We start from the raw sequence: 15,312 nt of genomic DNA, 5'->3' as shown, positions 1-15,312 counted from the left end.
CGCTGCGCCCGCCCGCTGCGCGTCCGATGTGCAATACACATTTATAGGGCGTGAGGAGGGCGGGAGCCTGCAAAGCAACTAGTCTGCAACTCTCAGGGACCTTCCCAAGATGGCGGCTTACCCCTGTCCAATCCGGCGCCAGTACCTAGTCGGCTGCGCGAGGATCAGGGGGCTGAGGCTGAAGTGGGGCAGAAGTAAGTGAACCGCCCCTGGGGCGAGATACAGGCTAAGAAATGCGCGTTTCCAATCGCAGGTAATTAAAAACACAACAGAAACACAATCTTAAAAACAGCAGTAGTCAAATTAGCTGTCTCCCGGCTTTCCGCCTCAGGAGAGTCTCACTATCTGTAATCCCATGTACATGCCAGCACTCTGCAGCACCGCCCCTCTATCACCCGTACTACCACTCTCCAGCTGTGCTCGTAGCCGTCTGCAATCGTATGTACATGCCAGCACTCTACAGTACCGCACCTGTACCACCCGTATAGTCTAGCATCCGTCATCAGTGCTCGCCCCGGTCTGTAGTCCTATGTACATGCTAGCACGCAGACCTCTGTAGTACCACCCTCTGTATCACCAGTACCCTCCACCTCTGCCCAGGTGTGCTCGTCCGTCTGCAATCCTACCACTGCACCATTCACTACTCTTCCCCAGTACGATCTGCCACTTTCTGTACTTGACATCACTGAATGCCCCATCCCTCCTATAAGGAGCTTTTCCTTTAACATTCTCTGGGAGTGCTATCACCCTTTCCTAATGTGCTTTACACATGCTTGTAATTTCAACAGATGGTGGGGGGGGTTAGGGGTAAGTGAAGTGGGTGCGGCCAAAGAAGACCAACTAGGAACCCTTTCCAGGAAACGTGGCCTATGTAAGTAAGGCTGTGGCTTTAAACGTGTCATGCATAGGATTTAGTTCACAGCACCCACCTCACCAGTATCTGGGTGTTCTTGAGTTTTGTGTTATTGCATCCAGACACATCACACACCAAACATGTGTCAACAAAGCTGGACCTATCAGCTTTGCCAACGCCGGATTGTAGTAGCACAAAGAAGAGTAACAACAATTGTGTTAGGACTAATAAGAATCTAAAATGTTTTAATGACTCTAACAAGTAAACATTACTGAGATCAGATAAGGAGGTGGGGGGGGTCTTTGGAGTGTCTCAATCACTCCTTTTCACCATCTTATTCCTTCCTCCTCTGTAGTCTCTCCTTGTTGTAGACACATCCTTTTCTACCGCATCTTTCTGAAATTCACCTTGTGCATATTTCACACATCACCTCCTTCCCCGCTGTCTTTCCACTCAGTCCTCCGGGATGTAGTTCCTCAAGTCATCCCCTTCACCGTGCCTTCTCACAAACACACACACACACACTCACCCTCCTCACCTTTAAACAGCATTTTCTTCTCGAATGGTACCGTCAATATTTCAACAGCTGTGTATACATCCAGCACACACCTTATATACAAGGATATTTACAACTAGCACATATGTGGCCACCAGTCTACGTGCTCTGCAGAGGCCAATGACTGGATGAGCATGCAGAGTCAAAAACTTTATGACCGGTTGACAGGCACTATGAGAAACTACCACTGCCTACAACTGCAACTCCAGAGCTGTCAATCATACTGAGTCATGAAGACACTGTCAGAACTTGAACTCCCCCTGACACCTGGAGACGACTTATTCGCAGCATCCCCCCCCCCCCATACAAAAGTCATACATTGCATAAAAATACTACATAACACCTGAAAAAGAAACATCTAAGGCTCGGCATGATAATGTGAAATGCAAACAGGGACTGCATTGCTGACATGGATTCACTTAGGGTGTTTACAGTGATTGTTGAGGAATCAATCAATGCTTGTAAAGTTAATGAGACTGATCAAATGTCCAAGAGGCAGCAGTTTCAAAGTCAGTTTTAATTACTGTACAGTCTGAGCCCTGGTCCTACTTAAAGGCCTGATCTCCGGGTACTTCTCCTCTGTAACTGCTCCTCAGTATGGCATCACATGTAGTTTCTCACCTTTCAGTACTTCCAATACTCAGTATGCAGGTTAGTCTGCCCCACATACACACTCCTTCACAGTACCATCCCATGTGTTTTCTCTCTTATACTTTCCCTCTCAGTGTCCATTTCAGTTCTAGCCTTGCATCTCCTACTTCCAAGTACCCCCACCACCAATGAGGCACTCCTGTTTACTGCTCGCACCACTGTATTCTTCATCTCTTAGCACTACCTGTGCACTCTGGAGCCCCTCAGTACTCTGTCCCGCCTACCATCCGGCTCTCTTTTGTACTTTCAACTGTGTTTCTGAAGCCTTGAACAGAGGTGTGTACATAGGCAGAAGGAAACTACTTCATTTTTGCATTGCACTGTACAGCTTCATTTCAATGGAAAGGGCACAGACAAAAAAGGGATTACGTTAAGTATCATTGTATGCACGGTCCTATAGGTCTCTGTACTGCCCCTACACTCTTGCATTTGCCCCCTCCCTATGCACTGTCCTATAGGTCTCTGTACTCCCCCTACAGTCTTGCATTTGCCCCCTTTCTATGCACTCGTCTATAGGTCTCTGTAAAGCCCCTGCACTCTTGTATATGCCTCCTTCGTACCTACTGTCCTCCAGGTCTGTGTAGTGCCCAGTCACTCTTGCATTTGGCCCTTCTTCTGCATTCTCCTATAGATCTGCTTCCTGCCCCGTTATTGCCCCTCCTTCCTATGCACTCTCCTGTAAACCTGCTCTGGCCCCTCCATGGTTGCCCCTGCACTCTTGCTTTTACCCCCTCCCTGTGCACTGTCCTGTGGGTGTCTGTACTGCCCCTGCACTCTTGCATTTGCCCCCTTTACTATGCACTGTCTTATGGGTCCTTGCACTGATTGCCCTCTATTATTGCCCCCTTCGTATGCACTCTCCTGTAGACCTGTCCTGGCCCCTCCATGGTTTCCCCTGCACTCTGTTATTGCCCCCTCCTATAGACATCAGTCCTGACCCCTTCATTACTGTTCCTGCATTGTTATCCTATGCACTCCTCTGTAGGTCTCTGTACTGCCCCTGCACTCTTGCATTTGCCCCCTCCCTATGCAGTGTCCTATGGGTCCTTGCACTGATTGCACTCTATTATTGTCCCCTCCCTTTGCACTCTCCTGTAGACATCAGTCCTGACACCTCCATTACTGCTCCTGCACTGTTATCCTATGCACTCCTCTATATGTCTCTGTACTACCCCTACACTTTGTTATTGCCCCCTACTATGCACTCTCCTGTAGCCCTGTCCTGGCACCTCCATGGTTACTCTTGCATTTACCCCCTCCCTATGCAGTCTCCTGTAGACATCAGTCCTGACACCTCCATTACTGCTCCTGCATTGTTATCCTATGCACTCCTCTATATGTCTCTGTACTACCCCTACACTTTGTTATTGCCCCCTACTATGCACTCTCCTGTAGCCCTGTCCTGGCACCTCCATGGTTACTCTTGCATTTACCCCCTCCCTATGCAGTCTCCTGTAGACATCAGTCCTGACACCTCCATTACTGCTCCTGCATTGTTATCCTATGCACTCCTCTGTAGGTTTCTGCACTGCCCCTGCACTCTTGCATTTGCCCCCTTCCTATGCACTGTCCTGTGGGTCTGCACTGCCCCTGCACTCTTGCATTTGCCCCCTTCCTATGCACTGTCCTGTGGGTCTGCACTGCCCCTGCACTCTTGCATTTGCCCCCTCCCTATGCACTGTCCTGTGGGTCTCTGTGCTGCCCCTGCACTCTTGCATTTGCCCCCTCCCTATGCACTGTCCTGTGGGTCTCTGCACTGCCCCTGCACTCTTGCATTGGCCCCCTCCCTATGCACTGTCCTGTGGGTCTCTGCACTGCCCCTGCACTCTTGCATTGGCCCCCTCCCTATGCACTGTCCTGTGGGTCTCTGCACTGCCCCTGCACTCTTGCATTGGCCCCCTCCCTATGCACTGTCCTGTGGGTCTCTGCACTGCCCCTGCACTCTTGCATTGGCCCCCTCCCTATGCACTGTCCTGTGGGTCTCTGCACTGCCCCTGCACTCTTGCATTGGCCCCCTCCCTATGCACTGTCCTGTGGGTCTCTGCACTGCCCCTGCACTCTTGCATTGGCCCCCTCCCTATGCACTGTCCTGTGGGTCTCTGCACTGCCCCTGCACTCTTGCATTGGCCCCCTCCCTATGCACTGTCCTGTGGGTCTCTGCACTGCCCCTGCACTCTTGCATTGGCCCCCTCCCTATGCACTGTCCTGTGGGTCTCTGTACTGCCCCTGCACTCTTGCATTGGCCCCCTCCCTATGCACTGTCCTGTGGGTCTCTGCACTGCCCCTGCACTCTTGCATTTACCCCCTCCCTATGCACTGTCCTGTGGGTCTCTGTACTGCCCCTGCACTCTTGCATTTACCCCCTCCCTATGCACTGTCCTGTGGGTCTCTGCACTGCCCCTGCACTATTGCACTTACCCCCTCCCTATGCACTGTCCTGTGGGTCTCTGTACTGCCCCTGCACTCTTGCATTTACCCCCTCCCTATGCACTGTCCTGTGGGTCTCTGTACTGCCCCTGCACTCTTGCATTTACCCCCTCCCTATGCACTGTCCTGTGGGTCTCTGCACTGCCCCTGCACTATTGCACTTACCCCCTCCCTATGCACTGTCCTGTGGGTCTCTGTACTGCCCCTGCACTCTTGCATTTACCCCCTCCCTATGCACTGTCCTGTGGGTCTCTGTACTGCCCCTGCACTCTTGCATTTACCCCCTCCCTATGCACTGTCCTGTGGGTCTCTGCACTGCCCCTGCACTATTGCACTTACCCCCTCCCTATGCACTGTCCTGTGGGTCTCTGTACTGCCCCTGCACTCTTGCACTTACCCCCTCCCTATGCACTGTCCTGTGGGTCTCTGTACTGCCCCTGCACTCTTGCATTTACCCCCTCCCTATGCACTGTCCTGTGGGTCTCTGTACTGCCCCTGCACTCTTGCATTTACCCCCTCCCTATGCACTGTCCTGTGGGTCTCTGTACTGCCCCTGCACTCTTGCATTTACCCCCTCCCTATGCACTGTCCTGTGGGTCTCTGCACTGCCCCTGCACTATTGCACTTACCCCCTCCCTATGCACTGTCCTGTGGGTCTCTGTACTGCCCCTGCACTCTTGCATTTACCCCCTCCCTATGCACTGTCCTGTGGGTCTCTGTACTGCCCCTGCACTCTTGCATTTACCCCCTCCCTATGCACTGTCCTGTGGGTCTCTGCACTGCCCCTGCACTCTTGCATTTGCCCCCTCCCTATGCACTGTCCTGTGGGTCTCTGCACTGCCCCTGCACTCTTGCATTTACCCCCTCCCTATGCACTGTCCTGTGGGTCTCTGTACTGCCCCTGCACTCTTGCATTTACCCCCTCCCTATGCACTGTCCTGTGGGTCTCTGCACTGCCCCTGCACTCTTGCATTTGCCCCCTCCCTATGCACTGTCCTGTGGGTCTCTGCACTGCCCCTGCACTCTTGCATTTACCCCCTCCCTATGCACTGTCCTGTGGGTCTCTGCACTGCCCCTGCACTCTTGCATTTACCCCCTCCCTATGCACTGTCCTGTGGGTCTCTGTACTGCCCCTGCACTCTTGCATTTACCCCCTCCCTATGCACTGTCCTGTGGGTCTCTGCACTGCCCCTGCACTCTTGCATTTACCCCCTCCCTATGCACTGTCCTGTGGGTCTCTGCACTGCCCCTGCACTCTTGCATTTACCCCCTCCCTATGCACTGTCCTGTGGGTCTCTGTACTGCCCCTGCACTCTTGCATTTACCCCCTCCCTATGCACTGTCCTGTGGGTCTCTGCACTGCCCCTGCACTCTTGCATTTGCCCCCTCCCTATGCACTGTCCTGTGGGTCTCTGCACTGCCCCTGCACTCTTGCATTTACCCCCTCCCTATGCACTGTCCTGTGGGTCTCTGCACTGCCCCTGCACTCTTGCATTTGCCCCTTCTTATGCCCTCTCCTGTAGTCTTCAGTCCTGCCCCCTCCTATGCACTCCCCTGCAGAGCTGAGTCCTGGCCCCTCCTCTGCCCTCCAGTCCTCTCCTCCTCCCAGGGGAGCCCCGGTGCCCCCCCTCTCCAGTCTCTGCCCCTGGGGGCCCCCCCGGTACCCACCGCTCGCTCCTCCTCGGACAGGAAGTCGGGCGCCTCCTCCAGGCCTTCGTGCTGCGGAGAGACAGAGAGGGCGTTAGGGCGGGGGCTGGGGGCCCGGGGCGGGCGGACATGCACCCCTCCTCCCCCCTCCCTCCCGGGGCCCCGGACACCCACCATCATGGCTGCTCCCTCCGACCGGCGGCGCGCGGAGTGACGGCAGCGGGAGGCGGGGCGTGAGGGCTGGGAGGCGGGGCTCGGGGCGGGGCCTGAGGCCTGAGGGGCGGGGCCAGAGGCCTGAGAGGCGGGGCATGAGGACTCGGGGGTGGAGTATAAGAGCCCTATGCAGGGACATCATACCAGAGGGGCGGGGCGTGGTATAAAAAGGCACGAGGGTTAGGGGCGGGCCTTGGTAGTTGGGGCGGGCCCTGGATGCGGGGGGGCGGGTCCGAGGGAAGTTCCTTAAAAATGACAGGAGGAATGGGCGGGGCCTGCAGCAGAGGGCGGACATGTGCAGCCTATGAGAAGAAGAGACATGCCGGAGACACCAGACACGCGCCAGTGACAGGCATCATGGGCGGGGCCTGGAGCAGAAGGAGGCCTTCATAGGGAGGCCTGACACTCGAGGGGCGTGCCTACAGCTGAAGGGGCGGGGCGGTGCCTCGGGCGTTGACTAGCCACGTTCAGAGGACGGAGCGCGCGGGGCAGACGAAGAGCAGGCATGTGAAGTCAGCGCAAGCGGTCAGTGGGCGGAGCTAGCCGTGACTGGCAGGCGGCGGAAGTCACGCGCAGAGAGTGTGAAAAAGAGGCGCGACGGCACGTGTGCCAACGGACGCGCGAGAAGCGTCGCGTGCGGCGTCTGAGGAGAGCAGCTGAGGAGAAGCAGAGGGGAAGCCTAGCCGAGGCTGGGCAGCCCTGGAGGCCCCCAGGCGTCACAAGCGCCCTCGGCCGAACAAGGACAGACTGAAAACCATGCAGGAGAGGGAGAGAACTGAACATAAGGCTCAATTAGAGTCCATATGACGAGCCCTCAGCAGACTGCCCAGAATGACAGAGCCAAGGGGCTCCAACTGTCAAATGACCAGAAACGTCGAAGCCAGAATTCCATGAGGCAGCTGAGTGCACAAGCCAAGCTCCCCATGCAGCAGCAGAGTACTCAAACATAAGATAACTAGCAAATATGACTCATGAAATGCAAGCACAAGGTAAGCATCGAAAAAAAAATAACTGGTATAAAACAAGATAATTAGCAGATCTAACATGAGGTGTAATTTACACCTCTTCTCTTAAGCGGAAAACCTAAAGATAATCCTAAGGAAGGATGAAACAAAGTAGGCCTTTTTATTTATTTTTATTTTATGCGATTCTTATATAGCGCAGACTTTACCCGAAGGTGTCAGAGCGCTTCACAATAGGAACAGTAGTGAAACATGAGGAGAAAATTACAAGTCAGCATGCTACAAAAGCAAACGTTACGTTACATGAGGCAAAAGTGACAATTGTGCATGTACCAAAAGCAAACAAAATACAAGAGGTAGCAAATGATACGTTACAAGAGGAAAAAGTGATGTGTGCAAATTACATAAGCGTACAAGATACAAGTGGTGGTATAAAACTGCAATAAATGACACACTCAAAACACAAGAACACACTGGGAAGGCACTTCTATAGGCATGGAGTACAGGATTTCCTATAGGGAAGAACTTCCTTCAGGGAATAGTCCTTGAACTGGTATTGATGTCTGATAATGCATACACAATGTGTACCCACACAGTGCTGGACATTTCAAACCCCTTAAATGCTGCCACCACAGTGCTGAGTCTTGTTTTTTGATATTTGGGGTAGTGTGCCTTTACACCTTCATAACTTTTGCCCACATAAAATATGTGCACAAAAATTGCGTCCTTTTTCCCTGAAGAGAAGACCCTGGGTGTTCTTCTATAGCATTGATACTGATAGTATGTCCTCAGGGGCTGCTTGCCGCCCGACTGACCTTCACATGCGCCCCTTCTGGCCAAAAGCAGCACTAGCCAGCTGTTTATTTGAGAGAATTCTAGCATTCAGTAAGATCTCAAACAAGCACTCGCAAAACCAATAGGTCTCGCATATGCACAACCTATTGGCTTAGACCATGTTGTACACCAATGTGGCTGCTGCTTCGCATGATTAAAAGCAAGCATTGGCATAGCCAATAGGTCTCTCCTCTGGGACCTTATAAGTGTTTAGCCAAGCAACACTTGATGTTGTTGCACCGAGGATATTAAGCTGGATAACTAAACACCTATAAGGTCCCAAAGATGAAACCCATTGGCTATGCCAATGCTTGAAACTAGAGGAATGTATTCAATAATGTATGTAGTGGTACTGTAATTACTTGTGCAGGCACACATCTTTTGGTAAAGTGTCTCATTCTGTAGAAGATAGCGCAGAGAAGACAGCACAGTTCTTTGACTTACATGAGCTGGGGCGAAAGTTAGATGAATGATTTGTAATGGTGCCTGGCCCTGGAAATATGTTGTTACCATACTATAAGACTAAAAAAGAGGATAACATGAACATTTGGTAAATATTAGCCAGTGGAGGTGAACATTTGTAGTGAATTACGGTTGGAGCAGCCCAAAGAAGAGTTGGGGACTTTAATTCGAAAGCCCACTCTACAGGAATTGGTAATTTGTTTAAGGTTTGACAAAAGCATACTCAAACATTGAGCGAACCACTGTGGATTACGTTAATCAGACAAAGCTAACAAAGCCCATTGAGATGTCGTGTTGGCCTCGGCCAGGCCCGCTAGTGCAAGGGGTTCGCCCTTCTCTGCACGAAGTCCTCAAACCAAATAGGAAGAAGTTGGCACAGAAATTGGAAATAGAAAACGTAACATTTATTATACCTCATGAGGTGGTGCTACGGTTCAAACAGTACCCTTCGACATTGCAAGAAGTAGCGCCCCGAAGTAGGGATGCATGGTTTATTTATACCCACACAGGGGCTCAAAAGAAGGCAGTACAAAGCACAAGAGCACAGTTTATGTACATATAAGGTAATATCGAGAGGCACAATCGATCAGTGGGAGGAGCTAACAGTCTTGGGGGTTTCAGCTAACATTCCAATCTAGGGCTAATCACTAACAGATGTGGACCCTAACGTTCAGCGGAAAAACAAGGGGACGCTAATAATAGCCCGTTGCTGGGCAGATTCAAGTGTCATGAACAGGAAGATAGGACAGAGCACATGGTCGACACAAGGTAGCGTGTGGCAGACAAAATGGCTGCCATGAATACAAAATGGAGTCCGCTAAATGTCAAGATAACGGCTAGAACTAAAATGTCTTTTGCTAATGCTCAACCTAATCGCTGTTAAATTACAACAGACGACCCTTTTAGCATTAGCTAAAGACATATGCTATTTTGGGGTAATCTAAACACTCATCTCGTATATCTATACGCATCATGTTAGTCACTTCCTTATCCAACATATGTTGTGCTTTCACAGTATTCCTTTTAGATGGTATACAAGCGGTTATGCACATAGAACATAGCATTGGGCCACAGTGATAACATATACAACAGGTGAAAATCACTGCAATTGCAATACAGAGAATAGTCAGTAATTTCCAACCCCAGGCAGAAACTAGGGCCCAAAACCAACCAGCAAAAGTCCAGATGCCATTTTTGGTATGAATATCTGCAGCTATCTTATGCAGTTTAAGAATTGCATCATACACTGAAGGTGAATTATCAGGGATAAAAACACAACAACTACTACCGATAACTTTACATGCACCTCCTCTATCTGCTAACATAATGTCTAATACCATCCTATTTTGGAGAGTTACAATCCTAGCATTTTGCAACTCTTCAGTAATATTGCCGAGAGCTATAGCAGTTTCATTAGTGACCACTTCCACAACTCTAGTCAATCGTCGTATTTTCCTGCTATTTAATGCAGCACCCACAAAAGGAAACAGACCCAAATTAAAATCAACATATTGTTGCAAACTAGTATCTGTCTGGTCTACATCATCTATTCTTATGGCCCTTCTATAACGATTCATTGAAATATTTCTAAACAATCTAAAATCTCGATGATATGAAGCAGGTGCCAAGAAAACAGGAGGCAATAGGAAAGAAACATAACATATACCTGACCACCCTACTGGTAGTCTATGATATCCATGACTTTCACATACTAGATATGTATTATGTGAAGCCAAGAACGAACTATCATTTAATCCATCTATATTTAATACAGTAACACAATTACTAATTCCAACTGGAATTCGTCCAGTACTTTGCACACATAAATCTGCTTTAGTCCTTGTAACGGTGATTACAGACTGGTTGCTTGTGGTAGAGTTTCTCGTATGGGTGAAAACATATGGCGTAGAAGCATTGTCCGGTCGGTATTCCTCCCATTCCCATATAGTTCCATTTGCTTGAGGATACCCATGTTCATCTTGATAACACTCTTTATTCGGACGGAAAAGAAGTCCACCTACTGCAGGATTTCTAGTTGCAAATAGAAGAGTGTACCAGGCTCGACAAGAACCATTATGCGAAAAAGGAAGCGGAATAAACGGTGTCCCACCTCACTTTTGATGTGCTGGAAGCATACCACATATCCAACAATTAGTGGCATTTGTAGCGTTATGGATATGGTGGAGCATCTGGACAAACGTATTATTGAGATAGGATTCTCGATGCTTTTGCTCATGATACCGAAGAGTTAAATGCTGATGCTCTCCTGGGACTGGAGTAGTAGGAACCACAAAAAACTTACGAGCAGGCATCATCATTTCAATGGACCAGGTGATCACTGCTATAATTGTCAAAACAGCAAAAACACCTATAACTCCTAAAATCTTTTTCTTAGTGGTTATCATAGTAGCAAAAATCAGCTTTCTTAAAAATAAAACAAAACAGCAAAAACAAAATAATCGTAGGAGTTCTTCTCCCGTGGGTAGACGTTGGTTTCTTTACCGCACATCAAGACAGGTGTCCCTACACTACGCAGGGCTGATCCCCCCCTCCCTTGTCATATCGGCATTCCGTTTCCACTACCCAGGGCGGTTGCTCAACCTGTCTCTCTCAAAAAACTGTAGACTCTTTCCTCGGTCTCAAGTTGTATCGTGTTGCTCCAGGAGTCGTCTGGTCCGGGAAGAACTCCGCAGATCCGTCGGGTGATACAGCAGGGCCTTTCTCCGTGGTCAAGATCTCTCGATGATCGGTCAGCACAGCAGGTTCCACCAAGGTCGACAATACCTTCCGACAATGAGTGCTATGCACCCAATTTTTCTTGTTGGTAACTCGAACCGCTGTTCTCGTGGCAAGGAGCACCTGTTCTGGTCCACGCCATCTCGGCTCTAAGCTGCTTGACCTCTCAAACGCCTTGATCATCACGAAGTCGCCAGGACGGAGTTCATGGCCTTCACCTGTGGATTTGTCAGGAAGTGCTTCACGAACCTGTTGATGAATAGAAACCAAACTGTTGGTTAACTGTGCCAAATAGTCACTCATCAAGACACAAGGTACATCGTACACAGAACTTGGTTTCAGAACTCCTCAAATATTCATTGGTCGTCCAAATACCACCTCGTACGGGGTGAGACCCGTCCTAGAATGTGGTACTGATCTGATGGACAACAATGCCAATGGCAACGCATCTGGCCAAGTTAAGTGCATAGAAGCTTGAATTTTCGCAATTTTCAGCTTCAGAGTAGCGTTATACCTTTCCACCAATCCTGCTGATTGTGGATGGAACACAGCATGGAACTTCTGCTTGATTTCTAATCCCTTCAAGACGTACTTGATAACTTCCGCAACAAAATGAGGTCCGTTATCATTCCATAAAAGTCTGCAAACACCAAACCTCGGGAAGAATTCCTTCAGTAGCACCTTAGCAGTAGTAATAATTGTATTATCTTTTGTGGGGTATGCTTCAATCCATTTACTGAAAGCACAAACCACCACTAGAACATACTTTAAGTTATTACAACGCTCAAGCTGAATATAGCCCATTTGCAGGACTTCAAAAGGTGCAGTCAGTGTAGCAAAACCTCCAGATGGGACTCGCGTTCCCTTTCCAGGATTGTATTGTAAACAAATCAAGCAAGACTGTACTACTCTCTTAGTTGTGCTAGCAATTTCTGGATGCTCCCAAACCTGCGTAAGCATTTTCGTTATTACGGAAGCTCCAACATGTGCTAGCCCATGTGCCATCTGAACCATAGGTTGTACGAAAGCTATAGGCAGCTTCCATCTATCCATCTGCTTGTTCCTCCAACAACCTTCGTCATCTAACTCTCCTTCTCTAGACCACTGTTCACGTTCTTTATCAGAGGCTGTCCTCTGTATCTCTCGTACTTCTTGCCTAGCATCATGCCATCTCTCAGCTTGTGACTTCACTACATACATAAGAGTATGTTTCTTCTCATCGCAGTTTCACGTGCCACATGATCTGCAAAGGCATTTCCTTGTCCAATCTTGTCTGTCACTTTCTTATGCGCGCTACACTTCACTATGGCTACTTTTTTGGGGCATGTCAATGCAATCAAAAGATTATGTACTAATTCTCCGTGCATTATTTGCATTCCGTGAGATGTAAGAAAGCCTCTTTCCTTCCAGAGTAGGCCAAAATCATACGCTACTCCAAAAGCATAGCGGCTATCTGTGTAAATGTTCACACACAAATCAGTACTAGGCTCACATGCTCGTGTCAAAGCTATCAATTCAGCTGCTTGGGCCGATTTCTGTGGTATGCAAGCTGTCTCCACTATTGTTTCAAGTGTGGTGATTGCATATGCGGCTGAGGTCGTACCATCTGGTAATTTCAAACAAGACCCGTCCACCCATAGTTCACCATCCACATCTGGAAGGGGGGTATCTTGCAAATCAATGCGACCCTTTGTCTGTTCCTCCGTCGGGAATATACAATCATGCGTTTCTTGTGACTGAGGCTGAGTCACCGGATACGGCAACAAAGTGGCTGGGTTCAAAGTTGCACATCTCTTCAATGTAATGTGAGGAGCTAGCAATGTCAGTTCGTATCCTGTCAGACGCGCGCTCGTTAAGTGCTGCATCTTTGTCTGATTCAAAAGGGCATCAACTGCATGGGGTACCAACACTAACAGCTTATGTGACAAAACTATTTCCTCACTCTCGTATAGACACAGCTGTTGCTGCAACTGAGCGAAAACACCCAGGTAATGCTCTAGCAACAGGATCAAGAACTGCTGAAAAATAAGTACAAGGACGTTGCTTATCGCTGTGTAACTGGACTAAAACTGACAATGCACATCCATCTTTCTCATGCACGTAAAGTGTAAAATGCTTCGTATAATCTGGTGTGCCTAACACTGGTGCTGAACAAAGGGCTTGTCGTAACTGTCGAAAAGCATTTTCACATTCATCTGTCCATGGAAGAGGTATGGGGGTATCTTTCGTCAAAAGCGCTAACAAAGGCTTAACAATATGTGAAAATCCCAAAATCCACTGTCTACAAAAGGAAGTAAGACCCAAAAATGCACGTACTCCTTTCTGTGTGGTAGGAACTGGCGTATCTAAAATTGCTTGTATACGATCTGATGTCAATGCACGTCCCTCCTTAGACAAAAGGTGACCTAAGTAGGTTACCTTTGGTCTACAATATGGCAGCTTCTTTCTAGACACTTTGTGATGATGTGAAGCAAGAAAAGAAAGCAAAGACAGAGTACATTTTTCACACTGTTCCGGGGTGTCGGCTGCCAGCAAGATGTCATCGAGATATTGTATGAGAGCCACACCTTCGGGCAATGCAAAAGAATCAAGTTCTTTTTTTAATGCTTGGCTGTAAATACTCGGACTCTCAGTATAGCCTTGAGGAACTCTACAAAATCTATACGATCGATTATTCAAAGTGAAACCGAACAGATATCGGCTGTCAGGATGAATAGGGATCGAAAAGAAAGCGTTCTTCAAGTCTATCACAGAAAATGTAGTAGCAGTCGGAGGAACCAAAGTAAGAAGTGATGTCGGAAACCACAGGCTACTGCGGTACGACAATCTTGTTCACTTCCCTCAAATCGATAATGAATCTGTAAACTTGTGTATCAGTGTCTCTTCAGAATCGGAAGAATCGGGCTGTTGCAAACATTAAATGGGACTTCTTCAACAACACCAACTTGGATGAGATCATGTACAATTCGTGTGAGTGCTTCTTCACCCTCCTGTGAAATTCTATATTGTGGCAAACGAGGTAACACAGCTCCCTCCTTGACACTAATTTGAACTGGTGGGATAACCATTTGACCCACATCAGTGTCTGAGGTAGCCCACAAAGTTTCAGGAAGCGAAGCTAATGCAATATCTTCTTTGACGAAACAAATTCTTTCAGGCTCGGAGTGATTATCATTCAAAATGACGCGCACTCCTTCAGGAGAACATCGTATTGTGGCTCTAAAATACTTCAACATGTCAAGACCCACAATATTGTCTGGTGTGTTTGGGGAAAGCAAAAATGGACATGGAGCACTAAATTTATCAACTTGGAATGCAAGTGGTTGTGACAATGGGCTAAGGGAAGGTGTTCCATTGAACCTATCGAAGTAATAGTCGCGCCAGACAGGGGAGCCCTCGGAACCAATTGTTTAGACAAAGCGCTACGAGTAGCTCCTGTATCAACCAGAAACCGATCAGTAGAACCAAAAACATGTGCTGTACCATAGGGACCTGTCTGATCTACTGGAACTTCAACTGATTCCTTACCCCATCCTAGGCAATCCTATGCATGAACAGAATCGTAAAGATCGGGTTGGACATAATCAGACATTTGATATTGATTTTGTCTATCAAAAGTGTTTTGACTATTCTGTGCTCGTATATTTGTATCAAATCGGGCACGATCATTCGTATTTCCCCTAGGCCCTGAAAACCCTGAACGAGTTCTCATTTGTCCCCGCCCTCGTGAATTCTGTTGGACACGCAACACTGGGCAATCAGCCATCCAATGGCCAAACTGCTTACAATACGCACATTGATTATTAGACAAATTCGTACGAGTGTAGGGGGTATTGAAAGATCCTCGTCCGCCTCTGTCGTAACTCCTATCGTAGCCTCTATCATTGCCTCTAGAAGGCGGACCGTAAACCTGGGCCAACATAACTTTTGTTTTCAATTCTTTAGATTTCTTGTCCTCGCTACCCTTTGCT

At 48.6% G+C, this 15,312-nt stretch overlaps 2 protein-coding genes across 3 annotated transcripts in view; one reads left to right on the top strand and one right to left on the bottom strand.

Moving 5' to 3' along the window:
* The window catches only part of SNX6 (sorting nexin 6), an 86,310-nt gene extending 79,907 nt beyond the window's left edge, over nt 1-6,403 (bottom strand). Inside the window, exons 1-2 of the mRNA XM_078659383.1 lie at nt 6,309-6,403; nt 6,156-6,206 (exon numbers count right to left, since the gene is read on the bottom strand). Coding sequence (XP_078515509.1) covers nt 6,156-6,206; nt 6,309-6,314 — 57 coding nt within the window. The 5' untranslated portion in view covers nt 6,315-6,403. The remainder of the gene's footprint in view (nt 1-6,155; nt 6,207-6,308) is intronic.
* Nucleotides 6,404-6,931: 528 nt separating this feature from the next.
* CFL2 (cofilin 2) overlaps nt 6,932-15,312 on the top strand; it is a 417,537-nt gene continuing 409,156 nt past the window's right edge. Inside the window, exon 1 of one of the 2 annotated variants that reach the window (XM_078659381.1) lies at nt 6,932-7,336. In XM_078659381.1, coding sequence (XP_078515507.1) covers nt 7,319-7,336 — 18 coding nt within the window. In that variant the 5' untranslated portion in view covers nt 6,932-7,318. The remainder of the gene's footprint in view (nt 7,337-15,312) is intronic. The other variant, XM_078659382.1, reaches the window with a different exon arrangement.

Source organism: Lissotriton helveticus, chromosome 9 (genome assembly GCF_964261635.1).
Source record: "Lissotriton helveticus chromosome 9, aLisHel1.1, whole genome shotgun sequence".
Taxonomy (NCBI): Eukaryota; Metazoa; Chordata; class Amphibia; order Caudata; family Salamandridae; genus Lissotriton; species Lissotriton helveticus.
Note: the sequence above shows the minus strand (reverse complement) of the source record. Positions and strands in the feature narration are given on the sequence as shown.